The 15,383-nt window shown below is 41.6% G+C and overlaps 1 protein-coding gene across 3 annotated transcripts in view; it reads left to right on the top strand.

The window, feature by feature from the left end:
• The window catches only part of PARD3 (par-3 family cell polarity regulator), a 549,815-nt gene that overhangs the window by 233,011 nt on the left and 301,421 nt on the right, over positions 1–15,383 (top strand). For all 3 annotated transcript variants that reach the window (XM_081163479.1, XM_081163478.1, XM_081163477.1), the window contains exon 5: positions 10,965–11,096. In XM_081163479.1, the coding sequence (XP_081019605.1) occupies positions 10,965–11,096 (132 nt within the window). The remainder of the gene's footprint in view (positions 1–10,964; positions 11,097–15,383) is intronic.

Below are 15,383 nucleotides of genomic sequence, written 5' to 3'. Positions count from 1 at the left end.
TATAAGTAGAAAATATGCCGTCTTTCTGCCTAACACCTGATACTCAACTATCTACAGTAGTTACTTGTCACCTGCATTTTACTTTCTCTTGATTGTGAATGCAAATGTGGAGGCAATTAGTTCTCACCTTAAATGTATATATTTGAATATATGCATTTTAAATTATGTAACACAGAGTTTCACTCCCTTAAAATTTACCTAGATACACAGTACTGTGAGGATCCATACCTTCCACGAAGCAGTCACATTTTACAGACTCCAGTTAGTAAACTCCAATATTTTTGCTTCTTTAACTGTTCAGTGTTTACTTACTTCTCTTCCATCCCAGCTGAGCTTTGACACACCACATAACAGAATATTAGATGTAGGTCTGCTGGATTAGATCAGAGAGTAGCCTTATTTCATATCTAGGAATACAGACTGACTTAAGGAATGGAAATGATGACAGCAAGTGTGTGTATAGAAAGAGAGCTTTTCATGGATGTGAGGGGGCAGGGTTAATCTCTTTTCTCTATGCATTTTTGTCCTGATCCTGATGGGCTACTTAAAAAACAAACAAATGTTAAACAGGTTCAGACATTTAATGAGACATCCAAAGGCATACAGGTGTGCTTTGTGGGACTTTGACCTCTCAGCAGCAGACTATGCCATATAACAAATCACTTTTTAAATTCCTGTCAGTTTCAAAAAAGTCTGCAGTAGGAATTGAGAGGTGATGGCCAAAGCAAGGGGTGGGGGTCAGAAGGTTCTGGTTCCAGAGGCACAGTTATCTTGGCGGGAGACCAAGGTCGTTCAGGACCATGGATAGTGCTTCTGCAAAGCAAGCCAAAGTTTTGTCAGCAAGGTCCTAAACTAAGTGACTGTGGTTTATAGCAGGACTGCGTGGTCTCAGATTGGTAGCCCCACTCCCTGGGTGCTTCCTCCTAACGGGTTGGTAACTTCTGCCACTGTGGGATCCTTCAGAGTAATGGGGTTTCCAGATATATAATTCCCTTCTCAGGGCTCTCAGGATCCCCTAAGGAGTCTGTGGGTGAGTCAACATAGGCAGTAGAGGTTTTTCACTGGGGTTTAGGGGATATTCTGGTGTCCATGCACCCACAGAACTACAGTTATCAGAGGACTCTATTTCCAAGGGGTCCTGTCTTGGGGCCATCAAGAAATGCAAATCCAAAGCTCCATTGAAAATGCAGAAATAGCCACATAGTTCTTTGGATCCAGGCCATAATATATGATTGCACCATGCAGCAGTTTGTCATAGTTATGGAGCTGACAGAAGGAGAAATGACTCTTGTTTTTAATTCTAAACATCACCCAGAACCCAAATCCATTCTGAAAAGCTGCTGAATCTTTTAAAATGTCAATGGACATAGAGCCTCTTGCCTATGAGAGCTCATGCTGTATACTAGTTAGCCTTTAAGGTGATACAGATACTGTTGTCTTTGTGGCAACTGCCTATTTTGGATACACTTCTGGAATCAAAACATTAAGATGTTTGCACATAAATTAACTTTTCAGACTAAATTCTAAATCTGCAATTTAATAAGTTTGGAAATATGAAGGGTAAATCAAACCTAACTTTAATTTACTCTGTTGACAGACTTTAATGTTTTTAAGTCCTTGTCAAATGAGAAGGGGAGCTGTACTTTTTAAGGAGTTAGAAAATGTGTCATAATTGCTTAATTTTTAAAGCAATTAACACAGCTAGCAAATGTTGGGAAATGAAATATATATACAGTAGGTATATATACACACTTCTGTGAAGGAGATTGAATATATATATATATATATGCTTTCGTAGATTTTCACGGGTACAGGAATGCAGGTTTTGGTGTCTTCGGGTGTCTTCCCGTGTAAGAGTTGGGGTGTCTAGGCGACGTTTCGACGAGGTCTCACTCGTCATCTTCAGGCTGGTGCTTTCGGCTTCTTGTTACTAGAACAGAGCAGGATCTCAGTGTTTGAGTTCCTATAAATACTGTTGAGGGGGTGTGGTGTATAGCCTCCAACGTTCTGGGCAGGGAGGAAGTTCCCAGGTTAATGTGCCTTTTCTTCTTTTGTTCATTAATTACTTGAGGGATATCTTGAGTGATTACTTGAGTGATATTCTGAGTACCACTTAGGAGGGTCATTAGGTGTGGATTAGTTGCTAAAGCTTTCGTGTCTTGACCTCTTGAGCTTGTGAATAGTTTTTCTGAGAAGATGGCTGTACTGCACTTAGTTGTGCTCTGGCTTGGCTTCGTGTATAGGGGCGAGCTGTGGTTTTGTGCCCTGTGCCAGCCAGATCTGTGTAGGGATTGCAGGGGGGTGCAGCATCCGGAGGTGCCACTATGGTTTGGCTACTGGATGGTGTCTGTAATTTATCTGTGGAGAGGGTCTGGGTTTGGGTCTGGTGTGGTTGATTGGAGATGGCGTTCTGTGTGCCTCTGGTTCTGGTGTCGGTTTTTGTGGGGAGGGCTAATTTCCAGATGTCTGGCAGGCGGGACGTGTCGTCACGCTTGTTCATGTTGTGAGGGTGTTTCTCTATCTCGATGGCTTCCATGATTATTCTCTTGTGGTGATGTTCCATGTTAAAGAGCAATTTGGAATCTGCAAAATTAATTTCGTGTCCTGTTTCTTTCATGTGTTGGTAAAGAGAGGAAGTTTTTTCTTCTTTTTTGACGGCATTCTTGTGTTCTGCGATACGTGCATTTATTCGTCTGTTTGTTTGTCCAATGTACGTGGCTGGGCAGACTTTGCAGGGTATTTCATAGACCCCTTGGTTTTCTAACTGGATTTTATCTTTTGGGTTTCTGAGGATATTGGCTATTTTTTGGTTGGTGCAAAAGGCTGTTTTGATATTGTGTTTATGGAGGATTTTGCTAATTTTATCTGTAGTGCCCTTGATATAAGGAAGGAGGGCCATGCCATTGTTTTCTTCTGTGTCTTGGTTTTTGGGGGGTGTTTCTTTTTGGATTAGCTTCGTAACCCTGTTTTGCTGGTATCCGTTGGTGATTAACACATTTGAGAGATTCTGTAACTCAGTTGTCAAGTGGTCTTTGTCAGCCAGGCGTTTGGTTCTGGAGATGAGAGTCTTGGCTACGGAGTTTATTTGTGCAGGGTGGTGGTGTGATTGTGCATGTAAGTAGCGGTTGGTGTGTGTTTTTTTTCCGGTAGATAGTGTGTCCTAGGGAGCCATCAGGTTTTTTGTAGATTAGGACGTCAAGGAAGGGAAGTTGGTTGTTGGCTTCTATTTCCATAGTGAATTGTATTTTGGGGTGTAGGCTGTTGAGATGTGTGAGGAAGCTATCTAGTTTTTCCTTCCCGTGTGGCCAAATTACAAAGGTGTCGTCAACATATCTGAGCCAAAGTTTGGGTTTGTGTTCTGACTTGTCTAAAGCATTGGTTTCAAAGTGTTCCATGTACAGATTTGCGATGACCGGTGAGAGGGGTGATCCCATAGGTGCCCAACCAACACGTACGTGCCCAACCAACACGTACTTCATCCACAATGGACAAAGATACAAACAGATAGAAGGAGCACCTATGGGATCACCCCTCTCACCGGTCATCGCAAATCTGTACATGGAACACTTTGAAACCAATGCTTTAGACAAGTCAGAACACAAACCCAAACTTTGGCTCAGATATGTTGACGACACCTTTGTAATTTGGCCACACGGGAAGGAAAAACTAGATAGCTTCCTCACACATCTCAACAGCCTACACCCCAAAATACAATTCACTATGGAAATAGAAGCCAACAACCAACTTCCCTTCCTTGACGTCCTAATCTACAAAAAACCTGATGGCTCCCTAGGACACACTATCTACCGGAAAAAAACACACACCAACCGCTACTTACATGCACAATCACACCACCACCCTGCACAAATAAACTCCGTAGCCAAGACTCTCATCTCCAGAACCAAACGCCTGGCTGACAAAGACCACTTGACAACTGAGTTACAGAATCTCTCAAATGTGTTAATCGCCAACGGATACCAGCAAAACAGGGTTACGAAGCTAATCCAAAAAGAAACACCCCCCAAAAACCAAGACACAGAAGAAAACAATGGCATGGCCCTCCTTCCTTATATCAAGGGCACTACAGATAAAATTAGCAAAATCCTCCATAAACACAATATCAAAACAGCCTTTTGCACCAACCAAAAAATAGCCAATATCCTCAGAAACCCAAAAGATAAAATCCAGTTAGAAAACCAAGGGGTCTATGAAATACCCTGCAAAGTCTGCCCAGCCACGTACATTGGACAAACAAACAGACGAATAAATGCACGTATCGCAGAACACAAGAATGCCGTCAAAAAAGAAGAAAAAACTTCCTCTCTTTACCAACACATGAAAGAAACAGGACACGAAATTAATTTTGCAGATTCCAAATTGCTCTTTAACATGGAACATCACCACAAGAGAATAATCATGGAAGCCATCGAGATAGAGAAACACCCTCACAACATGAACAAGCGTGACGACACGTCCCGCCTGCCAGACATCTGGAAATTAGCCCTCCCCACAAAAACCGACACCAGAACCAGAGGCACACAGAACGCCATCTCCAATCAACCACACCAGACCCAAACCCAGACCCTCTCCACAGATAAATTACAGACACCATCCAGTAGCCAAACCATAGTGGCACCTCCGGATGCTGCACCCCCCTGCAATCCCTACACAGATCTGGCTGGCACAGGGCACAAAACCACAGCTCGCCCCTATACACGAAGCCAAGCCAGAGCACAACTAAGTGCAGTACAGCCATCTTCTCAGAAAAACTATTCACAAGCTCAAGAGGTCAAGACACGAAAGCTTTAGCAACTAATCCACACCTAATGACCCTCCTAAGTGGTACTCAGAATATCACTCAAGTAATCACTCAAGATATCCCTCAAGTAATTAATGAACAAAAGAAGAAAAGGCACATTAACCTGGGAACTTCCTCCCTGCCCAGAACGTTGGAGGCTATACACCACACCCCCTCAACAGTATTTATAGGAACTCAAACACTGAGATCCTGCTCTGTTCTAGTAACAAGAAGCCGAAAGCACCAGCCTGAAGATGACGAGTGAGACCTCGTCGAAACGTCGCCTAGACACCCCAACTCTTACACGGGAAGACACCCGAAGACACCAAAACCTGCATATATATATATATATATATATATATATATATATATATATGTAAAATCTTTTGGACTTGATAGTCTAATGTCTGCTTTTCATGTGGGGATAATATACTCAAAGCCAAATGTACCAAAACAGACATAAAAATAAAATTAAAAGAGCATGTGTGCGAAAGAGAGAGTTTATTATCTTATTACTTGGTGTGTAGGGATTCATTATTTTTATGTTTTAGCAGCTAATGTTTTGGGGGGCATGGGATGGTAGTGGAATGAAACTAAAATCCTATTTACTGTGTAAGAATGAATTTCAACATTGCTGTTTTTCAAAATGGAAAGAAGTTTTTAGTTCCCAGTGATTTTCCCATTAGGACTTACGCATTTCCCCCATGATTGATAACTGTTTTTTGAGAGCTAGTGTGATATATAACTACTGTCCCTGTCAGCAAGTAAATTGGCCTGCTAGGCATTCATGTACCAAGAACTGGATAGATAGGAAGCACGCGCACGCGCACACACACACACACACACAAACAGAGCGTGCGAATGAGAGAGAGCATGAATTTACACACCTTCCTGTGCCACAGAGTGGCCCTTTTGAGGCAGAATGAATTTCTGCTGTTGTTTCTCTCTTACCACCATTATGCCAATAGAAGTGGCAGTTGATGAAGAGGATTAAAATTTCTATTTGCCCTTTTAGAAAAAGGAGTTGCCCACTGATCTTAAAATGATAGGATTCTTAAAAGTAAGGAATAGAACATGGGTGGGGAACCTTTTGCCTTCCCCATACTGCTGAATTGCAACTCCCATATTCCCACTGGCCATGCTTGCCTGCTGAGTCTGATGGGAGGTGTAGACCAGAAACATCTGGAGGGTGAAAAGCTCCCCACCCTGAACTAGAACTTGGCCGTTGTGACATTTATTTGTTGCCTTTTACCAAGAAAATATTCCAAAGTTACTTAGAAATACATAAAATTTAAACAGCATTTTAAGCAAGATCTAGTGGGCAGAATTCCTGGAATGCTCATCAAACAGTGTCAGTGTGGTATAGTGGTTAGTGTCAGACCACGATGTGGGAGACCAGGGTTCAAATCTCCACTTGGGCATGAAGGTCACTGCGTGAGCTTTGGCCAGCCACTGCCTCTCAGCCTAACCTACCCAACCCACCTCGCTGGGTTGGTAGGATTAAAATGCGGAGGGGCGGAAACGTGTGCAACTGTGAGCTCCTTGGAGAAAAAGGTGGGACAGGAAGTGTCCAAGTGTAGTACTTCACACAGGCTTATGGGGGCTTGGCCATGTATTGCTAAGCCCTGGTTTGAGCATAAGGGGTAAATGCTGCCACAGGGTTTTTAGAAGCATAATGTGATCATAATGAATACTGAGAAAGAAGTTGGAATTGATTCTTTGGTGAGTTTCATCTTGACTGACTAGGATTTGCAGAGCAGATATAATGCAGATGGATTATTTTGAATTATTGTCTACATAAGTAGGCAGTATTTCTTGTGGTATATGGTAGTTTTTCCTCTTTAAAATGCACCTGGGGGAAACAAACAGTTTTGTGTCTCTTCATTTTTTTGGTCTTATTAAACTACCAGCAGGATTAAAGCCCAGCTCGTGCATTGTAATTACACTACATCAATCACCATATGCTGTTTTGTTTGTTTTGCATTATCTTTATTGAGATTTTACTGTGAGATTAATGAGTGGAGAGTGAATTGGGGGGTGGGAATGGAATTCATCAGAACTCTTGGGGCCTGAGAAATAACAATGTGAACTGTACTTAAGTTAAGAGTTTTTGGTTTTGCATGTGTACATACAAAGCCAAGCAGCATCTCATTTGTGATGGTTCCTTTGTAAACAAGATAAAATGACTGTGGCGTTTTGACTTTTACTTTATTCTTCAGGTATGGTTCAGATTCTCCACTGCCGACTGTCGAAGCAGAATATTGGTTGCTTAGTGGAAGAGCCATTTATCACCACTGACCTTAATAATTGCCTTTTCTGTAAAACTTTTTGGCTTTAGTCAGTTTATCATTCAAAAGTATCAGGGAAACACATTTAACCTGGGATGGTGAGCTTTTTATGAGTGTAAGGGCATTGGAATTAAAATACAGCACTGGCTTATGAAAGGGTCTGCTATCTTCTCACAGCATTGCTATCTAATCCTCTACTCTTTATGCGTAAGAGATTAGTTTTACTCATAGAGCTGCAGAGGCAGGCGGTTTTGAAAGGGTTTTGGTAATCAGGATGGATAACAAGTGGTCATTTTTTTCCAATGTCTTTCTCAGAATGCAAATTTTCTGGTCCTTCTTTTCATCGAAGAATCTGAGATAAATGCCTTCTCCCCCTCTTGACTCCCTAATTATTATAAATAAATTATTATTTTTAAAATACTCTTTCTGTTTCATCCTCCCTTAATCATTTTGTATTGGAACAATCTTTACAGTAGTCTACATAAAAGACTAATAGATCCCTGATATTGTGCCATTGGAGCTGGCCCCTCTGTTATGTATGTCGTGGGGACATCACCTGTCCTGTCTGCTTTAGTTTACAAGGTCATGGCTCTAAAATCATCTGGAAATAGGCAGAGTGTTAAATTGCACTGTAGAATGATAAAATAAACTGAATCTACCCAGAGGGGAATAGAGACTGCCAAGCAATGGTGTCCGTCTCATTTAATATATACAAACACTTGTAACAAGTCACTCGCTGACTGACACAATTAGTCTCTATGTCCCCATTATAGAGGAAGCCTTGAAACATGTGCCTGACATGCTGAGTAAAGAGAATTTCTCCAAAGTGGCCTTTGTCTCAAAGGTCATGATGAAAATTGCTGGGGTGGGAGTTGTTGTTGTTTAATTGCATATTGGTCCTTCAACTATTCTCACCTGTATCTTAGGGGAAACCTGCTGATAGCATGATGAAAAGAGTCTGTCTGTCTGTCTGACTGACTGACTGTCTCTCTTTGCTGGGAAGAGTGTGGGAACGGAAGACAGTCTTCTCTCTTCCGTTGTATGTACTATTGTACTGTACTTTAGCTTTTACTTCTGTCTGTTTCCCTCTCAGAGCGAGAGAGAGAAGACACCATGATTCCTTTGTCTGTACATAGTGTGTAAATAATTATATAGATTAGCTCTATGATGTGTCACACTTCTTGCTGTGTTATGCTAGAAGATTAGTGTGCATATATCATTTGATATATGTCACTGAAGCGCACTGGAGAAGAAGGTAAATGCCTTTTCCAGAGCTGCGCATACCAGAGGACGCTTGGAGTTCGGGGCTGCAGGGGCACCCCCAACGCGTTCTCCAACAACTAGGACTGCATGATCATGCAAGCTCCCAGAGAGTTACTCACAGCCACTTTGCCCTTCCCAGGTCTTTTGAAATCTTGTGTCACACTGAACTAAGCCAAGTTTTGACTGAGTATGCCATCTGAGCCAAGGCTCATGGTTAAGCTCTGTTGGGGAACCTGCATAGTTGCACCATCCTGGTAATCCGTTGTTCACAATTTTAGTGGAAATATCCATGCAGCAGCGCAAATAATATGGTTCTGGATAAACAGCTGGTAGAAGAATGTTCCTAATGCCCTTTGAAAATCCAGAACCAAAAATCCTGCCTGGACATCCCTTCCTCCTGTCTGCTCCTCTTGACCTGTGACAAACATATAGCCCAGGAAAACAGCATTTATAACAAATGAAAAACTTGTGTGCTCAAACATCAACGCTGTTTATAACCTACACATCAAATAATTGTCAGAATGAGATCTGTATGGCAAAGCACTAAGCTGTTCTTGTTTTTGCTTTGCCATATATAATCTCAACTCTACACAGAGTCCCACCTACTTACTTGCTGTGGGATATGAATAATATGCCAGTAGGAAAAATAATTTGGAACACAGAGAAGCTCTAGTTAGCATGTCCACACTGTCTCATCACACAAACAGAAGAAGAACACTTGCAGAAAGTTCTTGTTGGAGATGGAAAAGTCCATGCATGAGAGCCCATCAGCAAGGGACAGAATGCAATATTCACAGCTCATTGGTGGTCCCCAGGTTCCAGATTCATTTTTTGTCTGCCCTGGCTCCTGGTAAGCCAACTATAATTTGTTGTCCCCCCTTTCAAAAGTTAGAGGCTGTACAAGGTCTTATGCTGAGACTACAAATCATTTGGTAAGACCTAGTTCTCACTGAGTGGTCAACTTGTGCCAGGGCTGTACTATTTTAAGCTACATGTTGCTGCTTCATATGCAGAGAACTCATTAGAAATCTTCCTACATCTTTATGTGGTACAGCTCAGTGGGAATTAGACCTTAGCTCTTACACAGAAAGCCTAACCTTCTACAAAAATAGGTTGTAGTCCATAGTTAGATGTAGAACTGAAGTACATATGTGTGCTTTGAGATTCCCAATATTGTTCTGAGATAATTTAAAAGTAGCTGTCTGGAGGTTTATTCTTTGCATAGAATCAGATTATGTAGCCTTGTTGTAGAAGTATGTATAGAAAATGGTAATTGCCAATCAATGTAGTAGTGGGAGTTCATTATCCGCCCGGTCTTCCTTGCAAGAATGCTCATTTGCTCAGTCAGAGAAGCCGGGGATCTGTCATATGACAAGGTCACATCAATAAATTATGGTTTAAAGTGGTTTTCCCTCACGTCAAGTCATATTTCTTTTTCCCAACTGTGATTTTGCTTTGGCTTTGCACTACCATCAGATGATTTAAATAGTTGCTGTTGGCTCTTAGCAGTTGCAGATATGTTTTTGACACAAAGAGGAAATGGAACGAGAAGCAATATTCTGCCACACACCTGACCTACTGTTTTCTGTCAAGGCCTTTGGATGACTATTAAATTCCAGACAGCTCCCTTTTCACTATGGAGGGCCCTTTCCGTGACTTGCTACTTTGCCTCTTGTTTCCCCATTGTGCATTTTAATAGGACCTTAATCCCTTTTTTATATTTATTGTGCTTCAGTCTGGGGACCAGAACCCCATATGTATCAGAGAGGGCGCACATAAATAGGCAGAGTGCTCTGTTTATTGCTTTAAGGTTTGCACCATAGATATATAACATGACACAAAAGAGATTGTACTAGGATTGTCTTTGTCCCAAGCAGGATTGATATCCTTCCCCATTGGCTGGACCCTTCTCTCTTCTCCCTGGATTCAACATAAACATGATTTGAGAAAAACTTGTTTCTGCCCTTTCTTTCCCAGAGGAACTGTGTCTGTCCTTTTCTGGTAGCAGAATCCAGGCTTAACCTGTAAGCCAGGATACTCTGTCACATGTTTAAGCATTTCAAGATTCCTATTGATTGAAGACTGTCAGGGTTGTTGTTGTTTTTAAAAATTCTATATTCTTTTAAAACTAACCCCACTTTCTATACCTCTCCCTGCCTTAAATCTTAATAGCTACACCTTATTTGCAGCTGGTAGAAGCCCCTGGTGTGTTGTAGCACAGGTTCTAACACACTCACTCACCTGCAGAGTTTGCTAACACACTCGCCATAGCGTTTGCACCACTGCTATAACTTTTTAAAGAGAAGGTCCATTTTGCACATGAGTTTTCCGGAACTGCTGTAGGGAAAACATAGCAGCCTGTGAGTGTGCAAATGCATATTGCATTTTAACAGCCCCTAGGACACACTGGCTATAAAAGTGCCACACGTAGACTTTCAGTGCTAGTGTTCTATAGAGACCTAAACTTGGAAATGATACATTCTGTTTCATTTCCAGTCTGTCTCTGGTGTGTCGTTCTTTTGAAAACCTGCTGCATGGTTAGTGCCCTTAGACAGTGTTATTGTGTTTTGCTTTTAAATTGTATCACCTTCTTCCCTGTTTTTGTTTTGAAACAGAAAGATGAAAATTACAGAAGCCTCCCACGAGACACCAGTAGCTGGTCTACCCAGTTTCAGAGGGACAATGCTCGCTCTTCACTAAGTGCCACCCACCCCATGGTAGATAAATGGCTGGAGAGACAAGAACAGGTAACATGCGTGTCTTTAGATAATCAAACCTTTATTTATGCATGCACACACAACGCCATGTGCCTTACCTATATTTTAAATGGTGGTGGTGTTAGCGTGGGCATCCTGTTGGGTCATGTTGGAAGGATATGGTAATATTTTAACAGAAAACAAGTTGGGCGCAAATGCATTAGATCTAGCAGGGGTTGCCACCTTTTGGGCCCATGTTCGCATTTCAGACTGGAGACACTGTTGTGAGCGTCACACAGCACACAGGCTGCAGCCAAGCACACATGGCAACCTATTCTGTTGGCTAGAATAGAATGCTTTTTTCAAGCCATTTCAGGATGGGTGAGGAGATCCTGTGGGTACGTCCCTGTGGGTGCATGTGTGCCAATGAGTGCTATGGTGGTAACCCTTGGTGCATAGGATGGCCAGTGTTAGAGCTGAAACACAATATTGTGCAATGCATCTGTTATAGGAGTGTACTATTACAGACTGCAGGTGGGGTAATTTCCATTTGATAACACCCCCTCCCATAAAAACATCCCAGCACATATACAACTGGTATTTATGGATTAAGGCTTAAAATCCTTCTATCCAGTTCTATTTTTCTATTAAATAAAGAGGTGCCAGAACACACAATGAACACCTCACTTGTTCTCTTATAATGGCAATGGGAACACACCTGAGAGGTGCTGGAACTGAGTGAGTTCCGGCTGAAAAAAAGCTCTGCTTCTCTCTATAATACTGGTTGAATTTAGTTCTCATCCTCCTGCACAATCTTTGTTATGCTGGTACAATGGTCTGCAATGAGACCAGCCTTGCGACCAGCCAGGAGATGTTTACATGGGAAAGCATTCAGGTTTCAATTCCCCATACACAGTCTGAAGTAGTACAGTCTACCAATAAATGGATTATATGAGACTGCTGTACAGTACCCCTGGCATCTTAAAGACTGATTTTGCAGAGCTGATGCTCAGAGTGAAAATTCTGTCAGCTGCCACCTAGTCTATATTATTGGTTTCTTATTGTTAACACTAAATTAGAAATCCATCTTTCAAGGCAAGTTGAACTGGGAGTTTTTAAGAGTGGTCTTCTTTTTTTAAAAAAGGTATTCCCTTTACATATTTCTGATAGCTTTGTATTTTGTGCATTTCTAAGCCCACAATTGCTGTTGAGATCAGCAGTGATATCAAAACATACTTGAATGGTGTTACTTAACAGAGCGATCTTTTCACCTCTTTTTCGGAGTATCTTTTGTGTGTGCGTGGGCTTCCCCCCCTTGAAGATCTATTAAATTTGATGTTAATGAGTCTGTATGTACCTAGAAACGAAGGATCCTTTGGTGATTTCATATCAGTGGGGTAATTAATTAAACTGAAATTGTTTAACAGGGCATGAACAGTAGAAGCAAAACTATAATGAGAGCAGAATGGAGCATAACACTGTGGAGGGTGAGGATGAGGCTTGTAAGTGATAGACCAGATGCAAGAAGAATTCCTGGTTTTAACCCTTTCACTCCCCCTTCCTATATGTTTTAAATATTTAATGCATACATTTTTTTAAGTGTTTAATATGCTATGTTTGTCTTGCATTTGTTTAGTGGAATTTGGATTACTTAACAAATTTATATTTAGGGTGCTCTCTCTTGTAAACACATTGGGCCATTTCTGGTGGTACTTTGCCCTGTGACAGTTATTGGCATGTTCCCGTCTTCACTCTTCCTCCACCCTTTTTATCTTTCTCTTCACCAAGGGGTGGACTTAATTAAACTGGAAGGTCCTGCATTGACATGTTGGAGAAGTTATGGGAAGGAAGAGAGGGAGCCAAAAAGTTTCTCCTGAATTAGCCGTGAGGATATAGGGTCTCAGGGGTGAATTTTCATCTAAACAGACATATTGATTACTACTGTGCATAGCCAGTCAGCAAGCTTGGCCACTTGCTATGGCCCAGATCATTATCTTTACCTTCCAGGCGTGTTCTTAGATTTGGGTGGTCTAATCAGATCAGATGCAGTGCACACTGTTTCTAATCTGGCCGGCACCCTGTTTGATGCGAGATCACTTTGCATTATTGGGAGACCTTTTTGACTTACTCTTAAATGTGCTCAAGTTTGTGGATGATGCCAAATCATCCCCAAGGGTTATCTCCAGACCTGGACAAATGGGAAACAAAATGGCAAATGAGATTCATTGTAATAAGTGTAAAATGATGCATGTTGAAATGAGGCGAGAAACTTATACATATGTTTATGGGAACTCAATTTGCTGTGACAGTTCAGAAAAAAAGTATTGGGGTAGTAATGAATACCTCAGTGCCTGCAGTGGCAGTGAGAAGGAAGAAAATTCAGCATTAGAGATTATTACAAACTGGATTGAAAATAAAATGGCTTGTGTCATAGTGAATTTATATAAATCTGGGGTGGAACTGTGCTTGGAATGCCTTCTACACAGTTTTACTCTCCCTATCCCATAAAATTTATTTTACTACTCGAATAGGGCAAGCAAAATGATCAAGGACTGGAACATCTTTCCATGGGGGAAAGGCTAAATTATTATTTGTTGTTGGTTTTTTTTAAAAAAAAGGTGAATAAGAGCAAACATGACAGAACAGAGCTTTATAAAGTTTGGCATGGCAGAAAAAAAAGTGGGAGTGACAACTTCCCCCTCTTTCTCATAATAATAGGAATTTTGGGCACCCAATTAAATAGACAGTGGATTCAGAACCCATAAAATAAAGTACTACTTTATGTAGTGCATGGAATTCACTGCTGTAGTAGTGATTATAGTGATTGTTGTTGTTGTTTAGTCGTCTTAGTTGTGTTTGACACCCCGTGACTCCATGAACCAGAGCATACCCTGGAAACACTCACTTTCTTCTCAACGCTTCTCCTTTTTTATGTCCATGGAGTTTTCTTGGCAAAATACTGGAGTGATTTGCCAGTTCCTTCTCCAGGTGGATCACATTTAGTCTAAACTCTCGGCTATGACCTGTCTGTCTTGGGTGGCCCCGCATGGCATAGCTCATAGCTTCAAGCCCCTTCGCCACAACAAGGCAGTGATCCATGAAGGGGAGTTACTGGCTTAAAGAACAATAAAGAAGGGTGTAGGAACATAGGAAGCTGCCTTACACTGAGTCAGACCATTGGCCCATTTAGCTTATTATTGTCTATACTGACTGGCAGTGACTTTCCACAGTTTCAGAGAAGGGTCTTCACCTGCCTAACCTGGAGCTGCCAGGGATTGAATTTGAGATTTTCTGCATTCAACACAGATGCTCCACCACTGAGCTACAGCTCAGAGAAACTCATGCGGTCTAGGTCTATCAACCATTATTAGGCATAGTAGTTAAGTAGTGTGCTTTCTTCATGCCCGGGGTGATGGACTTTGTGTATCTATTTTGGCAAACAGTGACTTTACACCAGGCCCTCTGTAGTGTCTTGGTTGTTCAAACTAGGCTTGCTCTGTGGCTAAAGAGTACTTGCTTTTACTTAGCTTGTCTATGCTTTATAAATGATGAGCCAATGCTGACCCAAGCAAATGCTAGCCACAAGCAGGAGGTTGCAATCATCCAGTTGATCCCTGGAACCCATTATAAGATCTTACACAAACAATGCTTGTAATTCATCTATTAATCATCCAGTGTGAATGAATGGGAGCCAGCCAGCAAGCCTATTTAGCTTGTGGTGAACTCAATATCTATTTCTGTATTTTCTGAAGAGGATCAGGCTTGTCTCTTTTTCAGCAAGGACTAACTAATTAGAATAATAAAATTGTAGAGCTAGATGACCCCAACAGTCATCTAGTCCAACTCCCTGCAATGCAGGAATCTCAATTTCAGCATACATGATAGATGGTCATCCAACCTCTGCTTAAAAACCTGCAATGAAGGAAGAGTCCACCACCTCCCAAGGGAGTCCGTTCCACCCCTTGACTTGGCTTTAATCCTGCAATGTTACACTTAGTTTGTACAACTCTGGATGCCCCAGGAAACTCTCTACCTATGTTTTGTGTTATGTAATGACACTCAAGTCCTGCCTAGTTGTTGTTGGGTGTCAACTCCTACCAGCTCCAGCCCAATGATCAGGGATCATAGGAGTGGTATTCAAAAATATCTGGATGGTACCATGTTATCTATCACTGTACTAAAAGTTAGTGACTGATGCAAGTTCACCCATTGAACTTCATGGCTGAGTGGGGATTTGAGTCTGGGTCTTCTCAGTTGTAGCCTGACAAGACAACCAGTGCTCCATAGTGGCTCTTAAATTCACAGAATGGAAGTTCTATTTTGTGGGAAGGAATAAGA

The sequence above is a fragment of the Podarcis bocagei genome (genome assembly GCF_964188305.1).
Source record: "Podarcis bocagei genome assembly, chromosome: 12".
NCBI classification, from domain to species: Eukaryota; Metazoa; Chordata; class Lepidosauria; order Squamata; family Lacertidae; genus Podarcis; species Podarcis bocagei.
The sequence above is the reverse complement of the archived record's forward strand: the minus strand, read 5'-3'. Positions and strand labels throughout refer to the sequence as shown.